The following is a 27319-nucleotide window of genomic DNA, read 5'->3' as shown; positions in this document are numbered from 1 at the left end:
CCAGGAACCCACAAAACTGGAGTGGAAGCAAGTCATCCTCTGAGGAAGAGAAGATGGTGGTCCTACTTTTTCTCTGCACTGTTTAACTGATGCCATGGGGAATCGGTGAGAGTAAATTGGAGGCATAAAGCTATGAACCATTGAAAAGTAGATGGAAATCGTTTCATCTTCCCCAGTGGATTAAATTTGATCAATATTGCCTATAATTGTGCCCAAATACACTGCAGATAAGGCATAGTTTGACAGCCAATACTTGTGGATATGGAGAAATTAATATAGAAACCTTACTGTTTACTTTCATTTTAAACATGAGAAACTTGCTCAATACCTTCAGACAGTTACAAAATGTGTGCACGTTTGTTTAGTTTATTATGTTTGCTTGTTTACCTTTTTCAGCCATTATGGGATTTGTTGGCCCAGTGCAGAATTTCAAATAAATGTAATGTTTCTGAGTACAAATACAGTGAAAGTGCAATTTGTGGGGCTTGTTAAATTGCACTTCCAAGCCTAGCATGCTTTGGCTTATACTGGATGTTTGGTGCATGGGACATGCATCATTGGAATTGCTGATCGTACAATACTCTGGGAAAAACTCTCAGCTGAATTTGGGTAATGTTTTGATGATTCCAAAACATTGCAGGGCACTTGTGCTTTTTATAACATCCATTCACTGAAGCTGCTATTTAGTGTGCTGCTCAGTTACTTCCTGTATTGTGGTGTGCTGCACAACAGTTTGACACTGCTGTAGGACACTTAGGGAGTTGAAGCTATCTCTGTGGCCAGGGATTTTCCAGGTAATGTGTCACTCTTAGTAAGTTTAGGATTCCCTGTGTGAACATCTTAACTGAGTCCCTCTGAACATTCAATAGCCGTGCTCTGCTGGTGAATTTTGTATGGAGTTCAGTGGTGGAGATGGAGCTTGCTGCAGTTCCCCAGTGAGCCCATTTACTTGAATTGCATTGTATGTCTGGGGGAAGAAGAGTAAGTTTCATTATTTTTCATAATGTGCATTTGTTTTAATATTTTAAATTATTTACCTGTTTTTGTTTGTTTGGAAAGCACAATACTTCAATTGTTTATTTCATTTTTAATAGTTTCAAAATATCCCTGAAAGTTGGAGTTATTTATTTAGAGGTAGTTAAAAGCTTTGACATCACTAAGCTGGTTTGAAAGCAAACGTTTCCAGAGGAGTTTCATCGATGGGGTTTCCTCCTATTCATCCAAGTCACCTGATTACATTGCTCAAGGCCTGCCTTGAGGCTTGGAGCCTTGTCATTCAGCTTCAAACTGGACTGGAACAACACAAGTGACCTACAGGATATTTCATAAGCTTGGGGAAATGGAGAATGTGGGTGGTGAATGCAGCTGGTTGGTTCTGCTCGTGCAAATCCAGATGTCAGACTTCTGGGTGAGGTCCACTGTTATTTCTCTATTGCCTCTTTGCCATGGGTGCTTTAGTAGTAGCCACACTGACTGCATTACATGAGGTGGATGTTGGAGCAGTGTGTATATTGGAGCCAGAGCAGGCATGTCCAGAGATCTCATAAGCAGAAGAGGAGAAGAAGGACTTGTGTCTGTCAACCGTGGTCCCCAGCTTACGCGGTCATTGCAATTGGATAAATGGATATGCTTGCCTGGGTAATATCTGTTCAATGCATCATTTGAGGGTGTATAAACTTCTAGCTCTAAATATTTTGGAGATGTGAAAGCTGTGCTTTCCTCAGTGATGGGCACGGGAGTCTTGCTTGTGTATATAAAAATAAACTGTGAATTTCTGTGATTAATGTCACTGAATGTCTGTTTGTATCTGTTTTAAGAAAAGTTGATGGGAATGCGTTGTTTTCTGTCTATTGCAGTTGTGCAATGGTTCCTTCAGAAGTTTACAAGCTGCTATAGGATCCCACTAATTTACTGCAAGAATTTAGAAATGACAACAGTGACCTGAATTTATGTGTACTTGTACCTTTTTATTCCACTCAAATTTTTGCCTGACACTCCAGTCTTTTGGCTGAGAAGTTAAACTGAAATCTCAGGTGGACTTAAAATCCCATGGCATTATTTCAAAGAGGAGTGGGAATTCATCTCATGGTTCTGACCAATACATATCCTCCAGTCTGCACCAGAAAAGCAGATTATCTGTTTGTTATCACATTGCTTTTTGTGGAAGAATGCTGTGTGTAAACTAAGTCACACCTCTCCGATATTATAACATTTACAATGCTTTCAAAGTTTGTTCATTTGCTTTAAAGTGGTTTGAATCATCCTGAAATATTAAAAATTGCTATAGAAATTGAAGTACTTCCTTGAACATTGGGCTTAATGATGCAGGGAATTAAAGATTAAATTCTGCTGGCAGCTAAAATCAGAACAGCTTTTATCAGTAATGTGACAGGAGATCAACTAATTGCGTAAATAATTTATTACCCAGCATTACTGGTATTATTTCAGTTTCTCTTTTTCTTCAGGTCTTCCATACGCAATCTAAACACCTTGAAGTGAGAGGAGCTTGTGTCTCTTACCTGAGGAGGAACCGAGAACAGTTTGAAGCCGTATGTTTTCTCTTTTGTGGGTTTTAAAAATAAAATGGATTCATATTTTTTAATATAGATGTTGGAAATGTTTCATCCATTTCCTGACTAGATGAGCAGGTGATTTATTTTGAAGGTTTTTAAAATTTATCTTCTTGAACTAGTTACTGGGTAAACAACAGATGGCTTGGTTTTCTTTCTCTGCCACATAAGGAAGCAATCTGTCCTTCGCACAGTGTCTTGTCACAATGCATTGTCCACTACTAATATTCTTATTGGAACACCACTATATATTAGATACAGAAATGTACACCTAGTCAGGAAGCACTATTTTCACATATATGTTGGAAATTTGGAGCTTTGTCCCCCAGAAAATACAGACTGAGGAAACTGAAAATTGGAACACCACTATATATTAGATACAGAAATTTGCACTTAGTCAGGAAGCACTATTTTCACATATATGTTGGAAATTTGGAGCTTTGTCCCCCGAAAATACAGACTGAGGAAACTGAAAATTTCAAAACTGAGATTGATTTTTTTTTGTAGAGTGAAGGTATTAAGTATTACAGAACTTGAGGAGGCTGATGTGGTACTGATGCAGATCAGTCAATATCTAATTCAACGATAGAATAAGTTAAAGGACTTAATGACTTATTCATGTTCCTGTGTGTTTTGTATACTGCACCATCTGTAAGATTTCATTATTCTGTCATTGTTGCAGTTCATTGAAGGATCATTTGATGAATATTTAAAGCAACTTGAAAAGCCACAGGTATGGAATCAAAATTTTATAAATAGTTTTTGTATTTTTACAGAAACAATATTATCTGAGGCGGTAGAGCTCAGTATACAAAATGATTTCTGGAAATTTTAAGAATAAGGAGAAGGAATCTGTTTCTGGAATCTAAATAATACTCATAAGAAAATTTGTTAACTATTGCACTTCAATGACTGCTTAATTCACTGCTTAAGTCAAATAATATTCATTATATAGTTTCATTGAATTAATAGGTAATCCTTTTGGGAGAGAGAATAACTGAATTATAAGGAAAGTAATTTAGGAAGATGAAAAATTGAATTTTGGACAACGCTGGTTTTATATCTGGCCTGATTATAACTCTCCTTTTGAACATGACAACGTAAAAAAACAGGAGCAGGAGTTGGCTCCTCAAGCCTGCCCTGCCATTCAATATGATCATGACTTAGACAACAAGAATATACATCTAATTTCTTTAGCCACTCATGATAGTTTAAACTCTCTCATCCCTGATATTAGCCTAGTGAATCTCCTTTGGATTGCATCCAATACCAGTATATCCTTTCTTAAATGAGGGGACCAAAACTCGGCACAGTATTCTGGGTGTGGCTCACAGGTACCCGATACAATTGTAACAATATTTCCCTATTTCTAAAATCTTGCAATAATGGTGAATGAGCCACTTGCTGTACCTGCCTGCTAACATTTTGCGACTTGTGCACGGGAACACCCAGGATCCCCGGTATTTCATGTGGAGGGGGTTGCTGTTAAACCAGAATTTCATCCAGTCTCTTGGGATTCCAGTCTATCTAGTTAGGTTTAAAATACCCTTGTTGTCACCGTTGGGGGAAAAAGCTGTGTTATTGATATCTGATCAATGAAGAATCAACAAGTCCAAAATAATTTAACTCCATTGTCTAAATGTTACTATGATAAACTTGAAATTTTAACACCTGAAAGGTATAAGATTCACCCCAAAGCTTTATGTCAAGTATGTTGCAGTTTTGCTGCTTTTCAACACATTAAGCTTGTGTTTATGTGAAAAAAGCAATTTGTTCATGCAGACTAGCATCTTTCTTGAAAGGGGGAAGTCAGTGTGCTTTTATCCAGGTCACGTAGTATGTTCATCACCTTAGGTCTTGGTCTGATAGTGAGTGCTCAATTACTTTGCTATAGAGAACAGCCAAATAAGTGTATTTTATTTTTTTTATCTATCCTTGAACATTTATTGTTTATATTAACATAAGGCAGGTACATTCTGGGCATATTGCGGTATCCTCATAATAGAAGTGATTGTTTATCCAGAGCTTTGGCATTGCATCCCAAAAGGAACACTTCATTAATAACGCATTTTGGAAAGTTATTTGAAGAAAACAATGATGGACTTTGATAGATTGAGGGAAAGGATGGAGGAAGGTTACGGAAGAGAGACACCGGGAAAGACCTCCAGTCTTTTAAATGGTTGATGAGACAAATAAACAATCTTGCATAAGTCCTAAAATAAATGAATGTATTTTTGAAAATTATTCAGTTATTTATATTTACAAAAACATGATGCCAGGGAAAAGAATTACATTTTCTCCAAGTTATTGTATGCAGAATGATCAAAGATTAATGAGCTGAATTGTACTCTAGTCTTTTGTGACCCTGCGGTTTAAACCATCCTTCAGGCCTTTCTGCCATGGCCATCTGTAAAGTGGAGCAGTCTGAGTGGTGGCTTGGTCTCAGGTGGTGGATCCTGACCCCTCAGCTGGAGTTCCCTTATGGTGTTTTGATAGCTCGCTGCTGTCAAACCCCATTGAACTGCTTTGAAACTCTGCCTCCTCCCCCTGGCAGAAATTTTATTCTATAGTGTTCAGGCTACATGGGTTATCTTGGGATAATAAAAATGGAGCACTTCTGCTTTGTGGTGCAATTGTCTAAACTGGAATTATATTTTCAACTTTATTTAAATATAATGATTTTTGAATAACTGGATTTATAAATGTCTTATTTTTATTGCAGGAATGGGTTGGACAAGTAGAAATCAGTGCTCTTTCACTCATGTACAAGTAAGGCTATCGTGGATATTTACGTTACTAGATAGATGTATCTTGGGTACATTGGGGATCTACATCTTCTGTTAGTTCAACTTCCTTCTATGTTTTTCATAATGACTTGGAAACCCATCAATAGAAAAAGCTTATGCTTTAAAGTACTTTATAATAATTAATATGTGAACAGAAGAACAAGATCTTGGTTTTCCTCTTAACTCAAAAAAAACTCTCAAATGATCTGATTTCCTTAAGTGTTGGCTAGATTATTTGTGGGGCTTGAAACAACTTCTTCAATCTTATTGGCCAAGTGTGCTAACACTCGGTAATTTCTTTGTGCTAAATACCAAAAGCCCCTTGAAACATGGAGTTTCTAAGTCCTCAATTTTATTAATATATAACCCATGTTGATTATAATGGTTGTGTTACTGGAAATGTTATTTGTCTTGTGCACAGTGGCCAGGAGGAGTTATTGAACAAATGGTAAAATGTGAGAAGTAACTGTCAATATGTGTATGCTGCAAATCTGTTAAATATGGAATCAATTCTTCTGTCAGTCTGAAATCATTTCTCTACTTCTCCAACTTTTGTTTTATGGCACATCATTCAATTTGAAACAACCTCAAATGTTTCGCTCTATAAAATTGCTTACAGGATTGTTCCAAGCATCTGATCACTGATTGACAACACTTCCAGACAAATAATCTCACATAACAGAATTCAGTTTCCAAACTACTTTATTAACCCTTGTCTATACTGATACATTAACATGCATGGTTACATTAACTTCTCTTACTAAACTGGAATATTATTCGCGCACTCATGAACTGGCCAGGCCTGTGACAAGAGGTTTTCTCGACTCATAGTACCAGATGAAGGGATTACTACTTAGCAGTGGTTGGTCTCTGGAGTTGGTGCTCCTGATATCTTCGATCCTTTTGTACAATTTCTTCCAAAACTTTTCTGTTCTTCTGTCCAGATCTGTTACTGCATTTGCTCTACAAGTCTGTTTATCAGCTTGTTTTTCTACTTCCTTCATCTATCACCAGTTCACTGGTAACGTTCACATATAGCTATTGATCAGACAGTTATTTCCTTTACATAGAAAGCTACAGGGCAGCATGTGTTTCCTTTACATACCATCTGATCATTCAGCCACTTGTACAATCCTGACAATTAAACAATTGCATATCCTCTCCATTGTCCATGTTTTTGACCCTAAATCAGAACTTTATATCAACATTTTATGTTGATATGTAACTCCAAGAAATGATGGTAAAAGGAGTGGATAAGAGGGAGCTCCTTCTGGCTTACTGGCCCCTGCCACTGTCTACTTGTTGTAGATGGAGTAGGAAGCAATTCTAAGTTTTTCAAAGGAGGTTTTGGTGCATGGGATTTCCTACGTGGGAAGACGAAGTGACATATGACTTGTACAAACCATCAAAGTCTGTCTTGAATTTAGTTGGGATAAGGAGGAGCATCCTGGCCCTAAATTCATGTAGAATATTGGAAATCAGGGATTATAGTGATTTTGTCAGAATTGGTGTTTCTAACTCTGGTTGAATGTGTTCCTGGCAGTTTTGTCAAGTAACTGGTCATCATTGTTTTCTAGCCCAACCAGATCCCTTTTAATTCCCAGTTGACATTAACCTTTTCACCAGGATGTCTTACTCACTGACAGCTGGCATTTATTCACCACCAACCCCCCCCCCCCCCCCCCCCCCCCCCCCCAATGATTTGCAAAGGTGGTGCTGAGTAAAATTTAAAATTTTTGAGGTACTCTGGACCCTTTGGCAAAGTACTTCATGTTGTTAAGTGGGGAGTTCCAGGATTTGGGCATAGTATTGATGAAGGAATGGAGGTATATTTTCAGATCAGGAATCAGGATGCTTTGTTAAGTATACATGGTGCAGCCACTGTGTCAGTAATAGATGAAGCAGATATTTAGGATGGTGGATGGGATGCCAATCAAGTGGGCCTCATTTGTCTTTGGAGTGTTGTTATTGGAGCTACATTCATCGAGGGAAGTGGAGAGTATCACATTCCCATCACATATTTTAATGGTGGAAAGTCTTGGGCAAAGTCAAGAAATGAGTGGCCTACCACGGGAGATGATGTCTCTGATCTGATATTGCATTTGTGATATTTCTGTGCCTGTTCCAGTTGAGTTCCTGATCAATGGTGATTCCCAGCATGTTGATGGGGAGGATTTCATGATAGTAGTCCTGTTGCAAGTCAAGAGTAGGTTGTTAATCTCCTTTGTTGGACCTGATCATTGTCTGGTGCATGTACAGCATGTTGCTTAATGTTGACCAGTTCTTGCCTGAATGTTGACCAACTTTTGCTGAATGCAGGCATGGATGGTATAACTTTCTAAGGAGCTATGAATGGAGTTGAACATTATGCAATCATTAGTAAACATTCTCATTTCTGAAAAGATGGTGGTGGGAAGGTCATTAATGTAGACTGGGTGGCTATTAGCCAGACTGGATTTGTTCTGGTTTTTATGTATAGGATATACCTGGCAATATTTATCACTGCTGAGAAGATGTGATTGTTTTAAGCTGTACTGGACCAGTTTGGCTGGAGGCATGGCAAGTTCTGGAATGTAAGTCTTCAACATTACTGCTGAGATATTGTTGCATATGACTCCATACTCATTGTCTTATCTAGTGCTCTCAAACACTTCATTATGTCATGTGGAGTAATTGAATTGGCAGAGGATTATCTTCTGTGATAGTGGAGACCTTGAACTTTCCACTCAATACTTCTGACTGAAACTGAAGCATTTGCTCGGCTTACCTGCTTGAAGGTGTTTAGAAATTTTAGCTTTGTCTTGGTAAACAAGTACATGGCCAGCAATGAGATGAGCAAGCACTTGAAACTGGTTTCTTCTGGTAGCTGTTAATTGTCCATCACCATTCATGACTAGCAACTGCTCTGCCCAGGACTGCAAGAAACTGCAGAGAGTTGTGGGCACAGCCCAGTGCATCATGGACACCAGCCTCCCCTCCTTGGACTCTGTCTTTACATCTCGTTGTCTTGGTGAAGCAGCCAGCATAATCAAAGACCCCACCCACCCGGGACATTCTCGCTTCTCTCCTCTTCTGTCGGGTAGAAGATACAGGAGCCTGAGGGCACGTACCACCAGACTTAAGGACAGCTTCTACCCCACTGTGATAAGACTATTGAACAGTTCCCTTATACAATGAATGGACTATGACCTATGACCTCACAATCTACCTCGTTGTGACCTTGCACCTATTGCACTGCACTTTCTCTGTAGCTGCGACACCTTACTGTTATTGTTTTTACCTGTACTACATCAATGTACTCTGTACTAACTCAATGTCTCTGCACTGTGTAATGAATTGACCTGTTCGATCGGTTTGTAAGACAAGCTTTTCACTGTACCTCAGTACAAGTGACAATAATATACCAATAGGAGCAATACAGGGCTGTAATTCAATCTATAGATTGGGGAATAGCTTGGCTCTTTCTACTGCCTGCTGCTTTAGCTCTTTACCACACTCTTGCATTGCAATTTCACCAGATCTTTGCCTCATTTTTAGTTGAGGCCCATAATGCACAAACGTGCTCTTCTACACTCCTCATGGAACCGGGGCTTGGTTAGATAGTGTGAGATGTATGCTTAGTCATGAATTTACAAATTGTGGTATACAGTGGTTAATGGCCCACAATTCCCTATGGATGTCCACTTTTGAGTCAATCAATTTATTCTGATTCTATCCCACACATTGATACACAAAATGTTAGAAGGTCTCTTCATTTTGAGGGGTGGTGGTGGGGAGAAACTACAATATGGTTACTTCTCCCCATATTTCATGGATAATCCAGAGCAGGTAAGTTGTTGAGGAAGAGATGAAATAGGTTTATCTCTCTCGATTTGCTCAACAAAAGCTGCAGATCTGGTATCTTCAGGATGGGACCAGCTCATTCAGTAGTGCTGCCACTTAGCCACTCTTGGTGATAACCACTTAAGAGCATGGCTTGCATCATATTCTACTTTTTATTTTCTTGGTGCCTCTTCTGAATGTTGTTCGGTGTGGGAATGTTGATTTATCAGCTTGGGAAAGACACATAGTAATCAGTGAGGGGTTTCCTTGTCCATGTTTTTTGTTGATGGCATGCAACTTCATGATATTTGAAGTCAATGTGATGACTTCCAGGGCTACTGTTTGCTGTCTGTATACCATGGCATTGCAAATTTTGTTTTGTCTGTCCTGCCAGTGAGACAGGATATAAACAGTAATTGTGATGGAAGTGTGTGCAACATTGGCTGTAAGATGTATATGACCTTGTCAGTGTTGTGTGACTTGTCAGTGGGACAGCTCTCCCTCTTTAAACCAATCCCCAGGTGTTATTGAGAACAATATAAAATTGTTGGGAGCAACTTTGTGTACAGCTTCAGTGCTTGGATGGTCTGTTTTTTATTGTTGTGCTTCAGTACAGCAGTTTTCATGCAATTGAATAGTTTATGAGGCCATTTTGGTGCATTTGAGGTCATGTACAGGTAGACTGGGTAAGGGCAGAAATTTGCTTTCCTGAAGCAGATGGGTTTTTAATGAGTCCTGCACTTGCATGTTCACCACAACTCAGACTAATGTTCTTTTAAAAATTCTGATTGTTTAATTAACTGAATTTAAATTCTTCAGCTGTAGTGGTGGAATTTGAACTTGTGTTCATTCAGGCCTCTGGGTTACAGTCAATTAATGTAACCACAGTGGCACTATTCCCAATTTTTTTTTGAAAGTATATAACCGATCAAAGACACTTCTGAAAGGAGCATTTAAAAAAAATTGTAATAATTGATTGCTTGTGTTGCTTGCAACAGTGGTTGGGAGATTAATATTTTATTTCTGTGAACTCCAGAACAATCCTGGAGGGTCAACAACCTGCTTGTGACCTTGTGTAAAGGCCAAGGTTCTGATAGGATGTGAGAAACATTTGGAGCAGCTTCTTCTTTACAGTATAGAAGAAGGTGAAATGGGAGTTCACTGAATACAAATTTAAAACAAAGACATAAACCTTGGCATTGCAAGATTACAAAACATAAATTTAAAATGAGTAAGAAGGCCAGTTTTAGGTACTTCTAATTCTGAACTGTTGGGAACAACTTAGGGTAATGGGAGCATTTTAAAAAGGGGTTGAGTTCTTTCAGATGGAGATCTTTGATATAATGTGATCTGTAGAACTTTTATTGTTTTAGAAGACTTGTCTTAGTTGTGACCAAGTTACACTAGTATGCTTAGGGTTAGCCAAGGAATCATGAAGGAGGCTGAATATATTGGCACGCTGTATTGTCTGTTTTTAAATGGCAGGTGAGGCTTTTGGCTTTGTAAACATCCTCCAGATTGAATGAATAAGTCTCTTGTACTCCAGTAATTGCTTGCATTACACGTGGGCAAATAACTGTTTGATTGACGTTCTTTACAGATTATACATACTCCTCCAGTGTTAGAATTGGGGGGAAAAAAATTTATTTTTGTCAAATTAGTGCTTTAGTGTACTGGGTGTGTCACACAATAACTTGATGAGGACCAACAACATAGAAATTAAATGCTATTGTTCCAGTTATAAATTGAAATCCCCTAGTTCCTGTGTCACGAACCAGCAACAAAAGAAACACACTGAGCGTGATTCAGTGTTAAAAACTATTTTATTAATCACTACTTATGATAATAAGTAAAAATGTTAGTATGTTAGAATTCAAAAATGTTAAACCTTGAACATTAACCCCCAAAACTAAACTTTGTGTGTGTGTGTGTGTGGGGCAAAGTCCCAAACTCCAAGCCCAGGAATGGTTCTTAAAGTTCAGTTCCGCAAGCCATAAGGTGAAACATGAGCAAAGGCTTCTTCAACAACCACCGTTGTCTGAAGATAAGACGTAGATGTAGAGAACATAGAGAGAGTAATTACGAAGTCCAAATGTTCCACGATGGAACCCAAACGACACTTCAGTGTTTAGTCGGTAGTGACTTCCTCACCCCGAAAAGCATCCGAATCGTGGTCGTCCACACACAAATACCTGTTTCCTTCTACAGGTCAGCAACAAAGTGAACTCCACCGGATTACTTCCAATTTCCATACATGGATTTCAGTGGCAGACACAGTTATTGTTTCTCATCCATCGATAGAGAACACTAGCAGTCTGGTGTGTCTCTCCCCTTTTTTCTCTCTCTCTTCCTTCGACTGACCTCTTCAACAACGTCATTACGTCCTTTATCTTCTGTTGACGTAAGCACGCCACACACACACACACACACACACACACACACACACACACACACACACACAATCTTAAGGGTCTTTCACCGAGTCCGTAACACCTGTCATGTGTAAAGATGCAGTCAAAGGACATTTGTTCTATTCAACATGTGTTTTTCAGTTTATGTTAGACTACCTTATTGGGATTTTTCCTATAATCAAATGTAAAAGTAATCAAATTAATCAACACAACTAAATCTTTTAGAGACGCACTGACTTCCATTAGACCGGTACCTCATTGGCTCAGAATTTGCTGGGGTTTCAAAAATGCTGGTACTCATCAGCATGAGTGGCTAGCTTGAGAACTCCGGCATAAATGCAGAAGCCCCCAGTGAGCTCCACTGGTGATTTTTCTGGCTGCTCTAGCGGAGTAGGAGCATGCTGAGATTCTATCAGCATTCACTACAGGGAATTTGTCTCCTGCCCAGGATCCTTGAGTCCTTTGATCCGAATATGGGTTGTGGGGCTGCGAGGGAATAAGGGAGGAATAAGGTATGCTATGTAGTTATAATATTTAATCACTTACAAGTGTCTTTAAGTGTTTGTAGTTGGTTTTATTAATGCTTTAATTTCATCATAATTTAACCATTTCGTTTTTGATCTTTAAATGTTTCTGGATGGCAGAGAAGTATGCAACAAAATACTTTGCCATCTTAACAAAGCAGAATGCAGGGCTTTTGATGTCTGCCAAAGGCTTCCAGAGGTGTGTCTTGGGCAGTGCTTGACTTGGTTTACCATGTCACCTCATCAGGTGCTCAAGGCCCTTTTGCTGCTATGGCCATGGTACTGAGCTCCATCTCCTGGGAGTGAGATTGGTCTTTTGGCTATGGATAAATTGAGATTGGGGATTTGGGAACCAGGGGTATGTTTCTGGCAGTGGGTCCTACTTGGGGGGAAAATGCAGGTCAATGTTTCAGTAAGCAAGTAGGAAGTAACATAAATGCAACAGTGTTACTGTCTTTCAAAACACCCTCTGAGAACTCTTGTTTAGTAGAGGTGGTTTAGGAAATTGAGTTTCTTTGGTACTGGGGTGGTGGCATTCAGTGTGTCATGTCTATGACATATAGTGTGTGATTGAGATTCCATTGTGCAGGTGGAATTGTATACTTTCTTTGGTCAATCTTTGTGTCTTCAGATGTTTTGGATCCAAGTTCTGCTGGAGTCCTCCCCTCCTCATCTCTTCACCTCTTTCTACAGTGCTCCTCCAATGGATTTGATATAAATGGATACTTGATGGTAGGCTGAAGGCGCTATTTCAGTGCTCTGCCTCAAAAACTTCGACAACACTTGGTCACTTTCCTCAAGCCTGCTTGTATTAAAATTTTAATTGATAACTATTCTGTAAAATAACTTGAATCATTTTACTACAATGAATGTACTACATAAATGCAAGTTATTATCTATTCAATTAGGGAGGGGTTGATTATATTTTGCAGGATTCCCTGGTGACTTCTCAGGAAACTTGGTGGGTGAGAGTCTGTAGGTTAGATTAAAAGTGAGGAATGTACAGTCCAATTGACAATATGTACCTGTGCTATAAACTATAAATAGATTATCTGGAATAACATTTTTACAACAAGACCATTATTTTCATTCTATCTTTCTCCCCTCCCAGGCTGGTGATTTGGGAAAAAATTAATGCTGTCGTGTCTACTGGGATGTGCACCAGAGTAATTTGGGGTCACTGCCCTGTAGTTTTTGTTGTATGAGAGTACTTTTATTACATCCAGTAAATGGCTATGACAGATAGCTTGGATCCAAACAACAATAGTGATTATGGTGCTGAAACCTCCTCCAATGTATCCTTCATGGGGCAATCTTTTCCTGAATTCCCTTGCCCTGCTCAATTCCACCCCCTCCACACTCCCATTGTGTAAAAAAAAATCATCATTTCTTTGGAAGCCACTGAGACTTCTGGTATGCTAATATTAGCTAGGTTATGCAACAAGTTCAGAATGCATGGTTCCAGAGTACCATTCAGTTCTTCAAATGACCATTCTCAGTGGCAGGTGTTGGGAATACATTGGCTGAGGCTCGTCTTGCTAAATGATAACCCATATGCAGAAGTTCACAACTGATAGGATTTTTAATTCTAATTCTTGGACCTGAAAATCAGATTTTATGAGATTAACTAACTTGCTGCAGTTTTAGAACCAGTCTTGGGGCTTTCCGGTTTTTATAGATGTTGCGTCATGCCCTAAGCAATTGAGGCGATGATAGCAATTGTCTTTCCAGTCATTGGATGGTCCAGATTTTTAATTTCTAACTTTTTTTAAACTTCTCAGGCGGGATTTTATAATTTACCAGGAACCAAATAGACCTCCTGCCCATGTTACTGAAAATGGATTTCCTGACACGGTAAGTTAAAACATAATATAATCATTTAAAATGACCTTAAGAAAATATATGACAAAGCCATTACATAAGACACCTTGAGAGATACGAGTACACATAATAGAGGTTGTTTCTTAAGTGCTGGACTGCCTGAATTGAGACGTTAAAACTGATGCTGTATTTGTCCTTCCTTGTTAACCTTTAAAGTCCCATGATACTTTTTGTATAAAGAAGGTCAGGTGAATTCATCTCAATATCCTGTTAAATAGTTATTCCTCAGTTATCATCTTTGTAACAGACTTTTGGTCATGAGTTTCTTGCTGTTTGTGGGAGTTTGCCTTGTGCAAGTTGGCAGCTGTGTAGTTCCTACATTATAACAACAATGATATTTCAAATGTACTTCATTGGCTGTAAAGCATTGTGAGGAAATCTTGAGATAATGAAAGATGCAAAATACATGCAAGTTTGTTCTTTCTAAATGAATTAGCATTTATGAATCAGAGTTGGAACTGCAAGAATAAATTTTCTAATGTTAACTTTAGGGCTGTGTAAATGCAAATTTAGTAGGTGGATGAAGATTTTGTTTCTTGCCTGAGGTGAAGATCTAAAAGTTTCTATTGGGTCTAGGACAAGAATGCCTTTGAACCACGATCTATATCAAATTTAAAAGAAAATTTTAGGAGTGGGTGAGATGGGTTGAGTTCTTTCTGTTCAGAGTATTCTCTCCTCTAACTGAAGGCAAATTATGAACTTATTTAAACAGAATCATGTGTCAGACTCCTTTATCACAATCCCTGACGGTGTCCTGTCCTCTGTATTGACCAAGAAGTCTCATAGCATCAGATCAAACACAGGCAAGGAAACTGCCTTCTGATTAACATCTACTGCTCTCTCAGCTGATGAATTGGCACTCCTCCAGAATGAACAATGCTTGGGGGGTGGTGGGGGGAAGCACTGAAAGTATCAAGTTACTGAATCTCATCTGGGTGTGGGTTTTAATGTCCAGCACCAACACTGACATACCTGGCTGTGTCCTGCAGGACAGATAGTGCCTGCGACAGTGAGTTAACCAACAGGTGGGATAAATTATTTGACCTCGAACTCACTAATCTCTCTGTAGAATATGCATCTTTCAATGACATTGTGTTCCTTGTGGAGATAAAGTCCTGTCTGGACACCAGGGACACTCTCCATTGTGTGGCACCACAATTGTGGGTCAGAAACAACAGATCCAGCAGCTCAAATCTGTGCCTCATGCTGACCATTAGCACAGCAGAAATGTATACCATCATAATGTGTAACCTTGCATCTTGATGTTTCAGTTGCACTACCTTTGCTATCGAGCCTGGTGTCCAGCCCTGTTTAGTGAGAGTGCAGAATGCCTTGCTGGGAGCAGTCCCAAGCATACAGAGAAATGAGGTGCCAAACTAATGAAGCTGCCACACACAACTATACGCAACAAAACAGTAAAGGCAGCAAGCAATGGAGAGAGCTAAACGATTGCAGAAACAATGGATCGGGTCAAATGTCTGCATTCCACTTGCATTTGGTTGTAAATGGTGGTTTGCAGTTAAACAGCTCATGGGACAAGAAAGCTGCAAGAAAATCCTATCCCAATCTTTAGTGATGGCAAGGCTCAGCAGATGAGACAAGATTGAAGTATTCAGTCATGTTCCACCAGCAACGTTAAGTGGATCCATTTTCATTTCCTCTTGAGATTTTCCCTATCGCAGAAACCACTCTTCTGACACTTTAATAATGTCATGTGATCTCAAGAAATGGATGTGATATGGGAAAAGATGTGAGACCAGGAAACATCCTGACTGTAGTACTGAAGGCCTGCCCACCAGAGTCTTCTGCATCTTGAGCCAAGCTGTTCCAATACACTTACAACACAGGTATCTGACATCTAATGTGAAAAATTGCCAAGGTATTTCCTCATTAAAACAAATCTAGTGTAGCTAATTACTGCCCAACCAGTCTATCTGATCATTAACAGAATGGTAGAAGGTAAAGCTGACAGCTCTATTAAGTGGCAGTTACTCATCATTAACATACTTGCCAATAACCTACTCACTGCCTGGTTTGAGAGTTGCCTGGACAATTCGGCTCTAGACCTCATCCCAGCCATGGTCTAAACATGAACCCAGGAGATGAATGATTGAGGTGAGAGTAATGCCCCATGATGCCAATGCAGCATTTGACAGAGTGGCATGAAGGAGGCCTGGTAAAACTGAAGCCAGTGAGCATCAAGTGGACAATACTTCGCTGTTTGGAATTAGGTGGTCGTTGGATGTTTATTATCCTAACCTGAGGACATAAGTGCACAAGTTCCTTAAGATGTTGTCCATAGCCTAACTATTTTCAGCTGCTTCATCAATGGCCCTCCTCAAGTCAGAAGTGGAGATGTGCAGTGGTCAATCATGTTTGCAATTTCTCAGCAAGTGAAGGTGTCCTTGCCTGCATCTGGCAAGACCTAGACAAAATCCAAGTATGAGCTACCAGGTGGTAAATAAAATTTGTGGCAACTAAGTGCCCAACAATGATCATTACATAATCTAAGGGGATAAGACATTTAGGACTGAGATGAGAAGAAATTTCTTCACCTGAGGAAGTGGTGAACCTTTGGAATTCTCTACCACAGAAGGCTTTGGAGTCCGTTGCTAAATATATGCAAGAAGGATGTAAATAAATTTCTAGCCCTAAAAGACAGTAAGGGGTTTGAGGAGAGTGTGGGAATATGGTAGTGAGAAAATTTGTTTTAATAAGTGTCACAGGCCCAGCACTGACTCCTATGATACTTGTTACATCTTGCCAACCGGGAAAAAAAACTACTTACTGTTCATTTCTTGTTAGCCAGTCAGTCTTCTGTCCAGGCCAATATATTACCTCCTATGTCATGGGCTCTTATTTTCTGCAATACCCTTTTGTTGTATCATCGTATCAAATGCTTTTTAGCTATAGTACATCCATTAGACCTCTTTATCTACAATACAGATTACTTTTGCAAAGGAGTCTAATGATTTGGTCAAACATGATTTCCCTTTCACAAAACCACATTTACTTTGGCTGATTTATCCTGAACGTTTCTAAATTTGCTGCTATAATGTCTTCAATAGCTTCAATAGTTTTACTTATGACAGATTCTGAGGATGTCTTTGGAATTCTGATAACACAAAACTACCTTTCTTATTCAGTGATTTATATTTGTATTGTTCATGCTAAGCTTTGTATTTTATCACCAAATTATGTTTAAACATTTAACCTTGTGGTTTAAAATGTCAAATGTAAAGGTTTAAAATTTCATTTGAGTGGTGAAGGAATAAGTTATTATGGGAAATGAATCAATGGAGAGGAGTTAGTTTGAACTTAGAATGAAATGAGCTGATAAGGTTTTTACTTTTAGAATTATTTATGTATCTACTCTTGTAGTTTATCAGTTAGCAGTGACAAATGTCTCAGTCTCTGGTACCATTTCAGATATTCTTTCATGAGTTATTCAAGTGGTCATTCTTTACGTGTAAGCTCATGCTGAATGTTAGCAGGCTGTTCTATCAAATAGCTCCTGCAGCCAGGATCAGTGCATAGAGATGGGCATCTCTCTGTTTTCCTTGGTGAATATTGGTCCCCCAAGTCACTTTATTACTTAGTTAAGAAAATAGGCGTTCCAGTTCCATCATTTTTGTTGGATTTTTATAGTTAAAGTAGTTTTTGTATGGAATTTAGGACGTCTTTTGAAGTGACTTACTTTTTTTATATATCCATGAATTTGAACACCTGTTAAATATTAACTAACATGGCCAACTTTCAGATGTACCTTGGAAAATGATGTTTGAAGGTGATAACAGAAAGGATACCTGACTATTTTCTTAACTTCCAAATAGATCTCATTATGCTTTTCAAATGGAAACCATTATGACAGTGTCTATCCTAAGAAATTTGTAGAAGCAGCAGCCCTTTGCCAATGTAAGTACTCTTATTTTAATTTGAGAATAGTTTTGTTATTTTTTTTATAATTCAGAGTTGCCCATTTAAAGCTGTTACTAATTCCTTAAATGAAAGGAGGCCTGTGATCTCAAAGAAAAATGAAATAGTTCTTTTTTGCATATATCCCTCCTCCCAAAAGAATGATGGGTAGGTCTAGCCACTCAAAATGATACGGGCTTACCAGTAAGTTGATGGGTCCCTTAGAATCCTTGGTACTGGTGATGTCACTGCAAGTGCAAGTCAAATTTTTTCCCCATCTTATCAACATTCTTTTGCAACTTTCTTTTGGTTTTTCTGAAGAACTGACTATAACCTCCTGATCTATTATTGCCCTCAAATTTCATTATCCTTCTCTTTAGGGTTATATATTTATCATTGCAAAGAATAATCAACAGAAGTGTCTTCTCTTTCAGGATTTATTTAAATCCTGTGGTCCAACATATTTCTAAACATTCTCTAAACGTTTGGTTTTGTAGACCACTATTTTCTCTCTTGTAGGCAATTTTGTTATCCATTTAATCTTGGATGGCATTCCATCTGGTTCTGGGATTTTGTCCTTGAGTTTAACTGACATGTCAAACATTTTGCCATCTCATTCTTGGCCACTTCAGGATTCACCTTTGTTTCTAATGTTCTTCTGTACCAAAGAGTGATTCAGAAGATACTTCTACATTTTTTGATGGTTATCTACACTTGCCAGTCTACTTTTATGGTTTTCTCCTTTTTTAACATTTTTATTGCTATAGCAGTTTAAAACAAGATCTTTTTTTGATTTTTGAAGTTTTTATATCACTTGTTATAGGGCTGCTAATTTACATAATTGTGGTGGACCCTTTCTAGGAAGGGGAAAAGCAAATATTTGAAGTTGTAACCTTTGTTTTAACTGCCACTTCATGCTGTGTGAACTTGTAAAATAAATCAAAATTGCCAAGAGTATTTACCTGAGAAGTGAACATCCATTGAATCTACATGGGTTGCCTCTAGCCTTAAATTTAATCAGAATTTGTCTATACCATTGACAGCAGTTACAAACACTCATTTAAAAATCATATATTTCTATTGAGGAGATTCCACACAAAATCAGTTAAATGCAGTTTTGGTGGCTTATGGTAAACCCAATTTGATGCAATACCAGTTCAAAAGTGGTATCACTTATAAGTCCTTACAGTTAGGTTGAAGTAATAATTTTAGTGCTCCAGAACTCAAGAGTTATTGAGTTGGGTGCTCCAGGCTTATTGTGGGTATCACTGTTGCCATGTAAGAAAACATTTAGATGAGGATATCAAACAGGGAAATGGAGTAGAACCAATTGTTTACTTTTTTCCTCCTGCTGCCTATATTGCTAAATTTTAATGGGACACAATTCCATGGGAAGCAGGCCCTTTCTAATAAGCAGTTCATAATGGCTGAACCTTGAAAGCAAGTGCCACACCAGGAAGGGTAGTGCAAACAAGTTTGTTCCTGTTTTCACCTGATGTCTAAAGACAAGAATTTTCTAGCAGTAGTCTTCCTATAACAATCAGGAACAGGAAGCTTTGCAGTGTTGTTTTCATTCTTTTCCATCCTAATGCCTCATACCTTTTCCAGAATGTGTGTGGGTACTCTGAAGGAAACTGTAGCACTCCAGCCTACCAGAGATTAGTTCATTCAGCATAGATTGCAGAATAAGCAGTAATAACTCTTCTGAGCTGTATGGCATTGTTCCCTGACAAATTGCATTTTGTAAAACAGTCACACTTTATTCCATTACAAACTGGTATTTACAACAGGATAAAATGGGAAGTGATCCTTTCAGTTTTTAATTTTTTTCCAAAATGTTATTTTTGACTAAAAATCCGAATTGATTTTCATATTGGTGTTGTATTGGAATCTATTTCCAGTGTGACATTTATAGGATCGCCTGTTTTTGCAGATTTATACAGTTATTTCTATTTGATGTGCTGGCCATGCCACAGATACACAAGGGCTAAACCACTCCTACTAGAGGTTGAGAATTGGAATGGTAATGTATTCTGTAGTGATTCATTATTAATTAATCTGCCCCTGTGAGATGCATTGCAGGACCTGCAAAAGTTCTTAGGTTCCCGGCAGGGTGTTTGGGGGAAAAAATGTTTTGATGTACAGCCTGTTACATTGGAGAGCAAAGGAAACAAATCTGGGGAGAGAGACTAGTTAAAGTCTGGGAAGCCTCCATCCACTCCTTTCTCATTGGTAAGAAGATGCTGGATTTTATGGTATTCTAGGCAGACATATCTCCAGCTTCATTTAAAAAAAAATAAAGTGCCTTTGCGGTGATTCCAAAAAAAATTGGGTGATTGCTGGATGCAACCACAGCTAAACTATTGGGTCTTGTTTCGAGGGTGTTTAGGGTGTGTGTGTATGTTTTTTTATGTAAGCGTATATCATTTGGATATCAACTTTTATTTTGCAGCCATTTTGTATGAAATGTTATATCAGAATGTACTTAAAGTTGATGTTGAAGCAGTAGTATCAGCACTGGATGCAAACAGCAAAGTAAATGAGGATCACTTCAATTCCAGCGAAGGTTCTGATTCTGGCACAGAAATGGAAACGTCTAGGTAAGCAGTCAAATTTTAAAAATACTGATTGATTACTCGAGTTATAAATAAGGAGATTCAAAGGAAAGTTATAAATGGGGAAGTAAAGAGATGTGCAATTCCTGAAGACTGCATTAAACTTTTGTCACTTAGAAATACAATCGATGCAATGGCCTATAGCAGACTTTTTTTTTCCAAGGGACAGCTATTTTTAATTTTCCTTAAGGCACTCAGTTGTCTCCATTGAAAATGTCAAACCAGATAATAGAAAATTGTTGATGTTGAACTCTTTTTTTTCTCTCTCGTGTCCAGTTGATCTAATATACTCACGTGAACACAGTGTAGTTCCTTGGGCTATCAAATTACTTTTGATTCTATAGTTTTTCAAAGTGGTAAATGTGTGAAACAGGTTTCCCATGGTGACAGTGGAAGCAGATGGTTTTGATCCATTTATTTGCATAAATAACTTACAGGGATAACAATAGAAAGTATAGTATGCTTAGGAGGAACAGGTGACGTCAAACAGACTACAAACTCTCTGCTACTGAGGTCTACCTCAGGTTATCTCTGATTTTTATTATAGAGATTTAATGTTATTTTGTCGCTAGCTCTATTTATTGATCACATGGATACCAGGATAGCAAAAAGGGAACCGGTTGATCCTTAGCTTTTTTTTCCCCCCATTTAGCAATTTCTGTGCTTAAATCCATTACTATAGCTTCTACCCTGCTGGAATAAGACCGGTTCTCAATACATCACAGCAGTTTACATTTATTCTGCACCGTTCTGTTGTGTTGAGAAGTTTGTGAAGTGTTTCACTGAATGCTTTTGGAAGATCCAGGTTGTCACTGGTTACAGTTGTCCCTAGATCTACCTTTGCAGAAAAATAAATCATTTGACTTGTATATGCCAATGTAACTTGGACATATTCAGGGTTCTTTTTAAAGAGAATGCAGGAGGAAACTTTATTCTTAGTCTGGTCTGTATTGAAAATTGGACCATTGAAGTTTAGGAGAATATTAATTTGCATTAGTTCCTCCTGGTTTAGGCTGTTTTTGGCCTTGTTTATTTCGTAGTACAGTAAAACTGTGATACCCTCAGGGCTTTTGTTGTACCAAAATGGTAAGTTTTCAGGATCATTGGATGTTATCCCTATTAATATAGAAACACACTTTTAATTCACTTCTAGATTATCTGAGTTTTACTGTATATTGCATTCTTTCTTTCTACTATTGTATATCATTGTTTTTCCCGAAATCATTTGATGTCACCCTTGCCCTTGAGCTCTAACTGGTGCTTGCTCTATATCTGTGGCATTTCAATGGTTCAGCTGAAAATGCAACACAGAAAACAATCAAAAGGTATGAGTGGTTAGAAATAGACTTGGTTGCACAGGTTTATGAAATTGGGATCAAAGGTACCAGAAATAAAATTCCCCTTAATCAATAACACAACACCCATGCCATCATACTAAATGGATTACCTATAGGAGTCAAGGAAGAATTTTTCAAAGCTAATTTAAAAAAAAACTTCTTTTTCCAAAGAGAGGCATGCGCCTATTTGCAGCTGGAGATATTACTTGATATTTACAGTTCATTCCTTTAATGCAGATTTCTCGCTCAGGAAAAATTACTAGTTCACGGAACAATTACCATGGTGATTATTATTTCAACCTTACTCTACCATGAGCTTTAGTTAGAAAAGACAGTGACTCATTGGGAACTGTCAGGCGCTGGGCAAGAACACCATGATTCATTGAGAGTGATAACTAGGAAGCTAATTCGATTCTTGTTTGTGTTTTCAGCCATAATCTGATACTTTAGTGGGTGATCTTGCAGGACATTCTCCAACTTCCTGGAAGAGTACAACTTTCAGCTTCGTGCTAAAGTGCATGCTTACAAATTTTTATTTGATAATTCTTGAATTTTTTCATGTCATTTTTAGTGGATTTTCTCTAAACTCTTGATAATGCCCTTTCATTGTTTTAGATAAATGTGTAAATCCTAACATGCCTGTGGATGTCCTTTTGAAATGTTTAACAGGGGCAAAGCTGCTGATGAAAATGATGTGAATGGATTCCAGTCCCAGTCATGTAATAAAGTCCGAAAGGTACTCTCTTACAATTACATAAACTTTGATCTGTGGTATTAAATTTCAATTTTGCACCTTCAACTAAACAGAATTTTCTCCACATTACATTGAAGGTTGATATAAATTATGCATGTAAGTCCATAATAATGCCTGAACCCCCTCTGGTTTGTGAGACCTGGGCCAATCTAACATTTGAATATATATTGGATAATTTCGAAACCCAGTGTTTTTTGTTTTAGTCTCCTTTTAGGTCTTTAATGACTGGTACATTCAGATATCACCATGTTAATATAGTCAAATTATGTTATGAACTTGGTACCTGTGAATTCATCCTTATTAAGGTTATTAATGTAATGAAGCAGAAATGAAGAAATGTTATGGCTTCATTTGTAATCACATGATAAGGTAACATGCAGGTAATTAATAAGTAAACTTGTTCCATTGGAAAGCCTTTAAAGCTACAACATTCAAATGGTTGCTCACTTGTCTAATCTAAACATTTCATTAAACCCTGAGAACGATATAAAATAGCACAGTATTTGACAGTTCCTGCTATTTTTGGTACATTTTGACTTTGACATAGAATGATCAAAGGATGTTGCATTCTTTTCTGACAGTTACATCTGCAGAATTGCTATTAGCTTAGCTTGACCACCTCTGATTTGTTCTTTGCTCTTTATGGAGAAAGAGTAGGTCGTTGTCTGGGTGCAGCTCTGTCATGGTTTTTGGTCAAGTCAGCTAACATACACAGCCTTAGGATGATCTTTGTCTCTGACCACATTGCACTAGTACTTGTTGGTATTTTAATTGTAGCTTCCTTGCATCATGAAATATTTTGAGGAATATCCTATGTTACAAAGATGGAAGAAAAATTTGAGTTGAAGGGTTCCTCACATGATGAGTCCATATTCCCAACTGCTTGGTTGAATGGTGCAGAGACCAAGTGCTATCTGACAGGAAATGTAAGGGTACAAGTTAATGTGCCATTTGCCAGAACTTACCCCTGGCCCATTGAAAGCAGCTGGCTGGATAGCAGCATTGATGCAAGTTTGTGGGTTGGGAAATTAAGGCAGGTGGAACATGTTACCATGTGGAAATGACTGAGGTGGATATTGTACATGCACTTCAAGTGAAGCTAGGTAAGTAGAATAAAAATCTATGTAAATGTTGCTCATGTGTGCACATAATTTATGTTAATCTTCGATATAATATGGAAGATATCACCCCCTCATTTTCTTGGTGTAAGATACATATAGCTTTTCCTTAAGTTTTAGGTTAATAATTTAAAAAAAAATCAACTCCTGAATTGCTGTTTATACCATTAATAACGTACTGATGTAATGAAGTATATCAGCAAAAACAAAAGGGCAGTTTGTTATCCAAATAAATAAAAGGGACCATTTTGCATCTTTTCACCTTTGGGAATATGTTAAAGTATTTCAGACACTGTTTTATCCCCTTTATTTTCAGAAACAACAAAAGAGAAGTGAAAACACAGCTCAGATCTCCTTTCCTAGAGAGATCCTCCGAGCACTCAACCCAAATATTTACAGAAATATTGAGTATGAAGTTTGGCAGAAATCAAAACAAGGTAAATGTTTTAAGTTTGCAACCTTTGATTCCAAGTTGGCTATTACACATGTTATTGCTGTTAAATATTAATATTTAATCTGCACTTTTCAGCACAGCAGAAAAGGGACTACTCTATTGCTGCTGGGATGCAGTACGTTGTAGGGGATAAATGCAAGGTAGGCATTAATGCAGAATGTCTACTCTCAGATCTTTAATATGTGCAGCACCTCCTGTTTGAACTGTTTTTAAGGGTCATGGAATAGAAGAGCTAGGAATAGAAAAAAACATTCTCCCCAATTGTGTTTTGGTATCTTAAAAGAATATTCCTATAAAATATACATCTAAGAATGATAATAATTGACTTATTGTTAACATTTTCAATGGAAGTTTAAAAAATCTTGACTCTGGAACAAGTATTTGCATTGCCTTGGTCTAGCAGTTGGTGGCCATTTGTGGTGAACATTGAGAACTGGTTGTGCTTTGAATTGACACTGAAATGTTGTATTTTCTGTGCTTGATTCCTTGTATCCTCAACTCTTTCCACCTTGGTACGAATGGACTGCTTGCTGGAATGCTGAAAGTCTTAATAGATTGGAATGTACTGTAACTTCCATACATTTAAATAGCCACTATCTTAAATTATTTTCAAGTGGAACTCCTTTAACCTTATTTAATGAGAGGTCGTGGAAATTTTGAATGCTTCTAAATTTATTATATATCGGATATGAAACTAAAATATGGGAAAGATTTGATTACATTAGAGTTTTATCCAGCAAATCACATTTGTTTAAGAAAAATGGTGAATATGGAATTTGAAAAATCAAAAGAATTGGACGGTTTGTCAGATACTGCTGTGGCAAATTGATGTCTTGATTGGTAGTGTTACAAGATCAATAAGGCATTTTTTTCTCTTGGAAATTGAGAAAATATAATGAAGAGGCAAATCCAGTAAGTCCCTACCAGTGCTATGAGTGTGAAGGCAGTGAGCAAGAGCAGAGTATGTAGAAAGTTGACAGCTAAAAGGGAGAAATGAAATTGTCATTAGATCACTAAATTTATAGAATGGTCAGATGATAACTGGAAAGTGGTCACTGGTAATTACTGAGAGCTAATGGTTAATATTTTTCTCCTACTGTGATGTTCTTCCTATCACCTCTTTTGAAGGCAGTGACTCATAAGAACACAAAAAATATGTTATGTGGAAACCCTGTCAATCCTCATTACTTCCTCAAACTGTGTATATTGACCCAGTCTGTCTTGGACTCTAACCCATTCTTAAATAGTGTTTCTGCAAGAGATCATAAATGTCTCTAAATTAATTGTGCTCCAGAATTTTCACTGGAGTCTGCTGCCCTCTATAGGGAATGCAAAGTCCAAAATCTTCCTACACAAGGTCAATATGTTCGATGAAGGATGACTTCATTAAGTTCACAATTACCCATGATGTGTCTGAATCCTATATTCTCATCCAATTATGGTTTATATTATTGAAGTCCTTCAATGGGTTAATTATTTTCTGAGGCTTGTTATTGCAGATGCACACATTAATTTTCTCTCAATTTTCATTATTTATGTAATGTATCTTTAAAATTCCTTTACAATTGCTCCATTAGGTCTGTTTGGATGATGGTAAGTGCTACAATGCACACATTCAGGCAGTCAGCCCTGACAATGGACCAGTTGACGTCTACATAGAAGAACTAGGAGAAAAGTAGGTTCAGCCATTTTAATTTTAAAGATAATTGTGCTTACCTTTTTTTCAGCCTTAATATTAGATGACTGCTTTATGTTTTATAGCAGCATTCTTGCAACATCGTGCAAACATGATGATCCATGTAACTTTCATGATGTGAGAGCACAGACTGTTGAAAATGTGTATAGCATATTGATAGCAGCTGCTTGAGTAATAGCACAGTGTGTGTTCCACATGAGGCTTGAAAGAATTCCCCATGTAAATCTGGAGAATTGATGTAAGTCCCTCTCTTGAGCCTTGAGTTTAAAAAAAAGTAAAGTAGGCTAGTAGATGGGTGTGGAATAAACGTGTGAACTATGTTGAGAGAGAAATTCATACCGTGGATGGTATTTTTATAGTTTCCCTGATGGTTCCCTTGGTAGCACATTGTCCAATAAGACTGAGTCCTACTTTTCAGGTAGGATCCAAGTACACATCAGTTTGTGTTGAATTGTGTAATTTAAGCCAAATATGACAAGGAATATGGGCAACAGAGGGGGATGCGTAATAAAATAGACCGAATTGTTACTCTCCATTCAACTTTAATCAAAGGTATGCATATGTAGATAGTGGTTGAGAATAGGATCTAGTAGTGAGTTCGAAATCTTGTACTGGAATAAACTTGATGCTCTCAGGCTAACTTTATGTATAAAATATGGACTGCTGAATGAAATACTGCAATGTGATCAGCACTCAGGGAATCCTACTCTAACATAACCTAGGAGCGAAGGGGAGGAAGGTACTTTTCCACTTATTGCCTGCTCTAACTGGAGTTCTCCATGAAATGCTTGGGGGCAGAATGTGCTGGAGTGGAGCAAGTTCTGATGCACTGTTAATTATGCTTATTTGTGTGTTTTAAGTTTGCCCTAGTGTAAGCTGGGAACTTGTTTTACAGTGGGATGATGTATCTCCCCAATAACTAACATTTATGGACTGAGAGAAATTAGAAGAACTGAGATTTAATTTTGGTACAGGAAGAGAAATAAGGCGACAAAGGTTTGATTGGAGTGGGGGTGGGGTGGGAAAGAGAGCACGAAGGAAGATTTGGGGGGGGGGGGGGGGGGGGGGGGGGGAGTCATTATAAATTTGACTTTTTTTGGCAAACTCCCGACAATAATTCCAAACCTCGGAGAATGAGATAGCACACAGTTCACTTTCTGGACAAGAGTGATTGATTGACAGCTATGAAACTGGTCAAAGTGAAAGGTACTTAAACCACAAATTTCGGACTTCATTTTTTGTTACAAGTTTAATGGGTAACATGCAAATGCGATAACCTCCCTGTCATTTCCATGGTTAAGGATGAGATGGATACTTTTTTGTTGCAAAGGTAGCTTGTAACGTTCACACATCATCTGGTGTATCTTCCTTATCACTAGTTGCAAGATGATTTTGTACATTATTAACAAGATTGATCATCCAGACATTTTTACCAC

General features: G+C 37.9%; 1 protein-coding gene across 3 annotated transcripts in view; it reads left to right on the top strand.

Annotated features, from left to right (window-relative positions):
- Nucleotides 1-27319, top strand: part of otud4 (OTU deubiquitinase 4) — a 53127-nt gene that overhangs the window by 7220 nt on the left and 18588 nt on the right. For all 3 annotated transcript variants that reach the window (XM_052045991.1, XM_052045989.1, XM_052045988.1), the window contains exons 2-11: nt 2466-2549; nt 3253-3303; nt 5293-5339; nt 13895-13967; nt 17828-17909; nt 20362-20509; nt 22531-22597; nt 24050-24170; nt 24263-24327; nt 25765-25862. In XM_052045991.1, the coding sequence (XP_051901951.1) occupies nt 2466-2549; nt 3253-3303; nt 5293-5339; nt 13895-13967; nt 17828-17909; nt 20362-20509; nt 22531-22597; nt 24050-24170; nt 24263-24327; nt 25765-25862 (836 nt within the window). The remainder of the gene's footprint in view (nt 1-2465; nt 2550-3252; nt 3304-5292; nt 5340-13894; nt 13968-17827; nt 17910-20361; nt 20510-22530; nt 22598-24049; nt 24171-24262; nt 24328-25764; nt 25863-27319) is intronic.

Source organism: Pristis pectinata, chromosome 2 (assembly GCF_009764475.1).
Source record: "Pristis pectinata isolate sPriPec2 chromosome 2, sPriPec2.1.pri, whole genome shotgun sequence".
Taxonomy (NCBI): Eukaryota; Metazoa; Chordata; class Chondrichthyes; order Rhinopristiformes; family Pristidae; genus Pristis; species Pristis pectinata.
The sequence above is the reverse complement of the archived record's forward strand: the minus strand, read 5'-3'. Positions and strand labels throughout refer to the sequence as shown.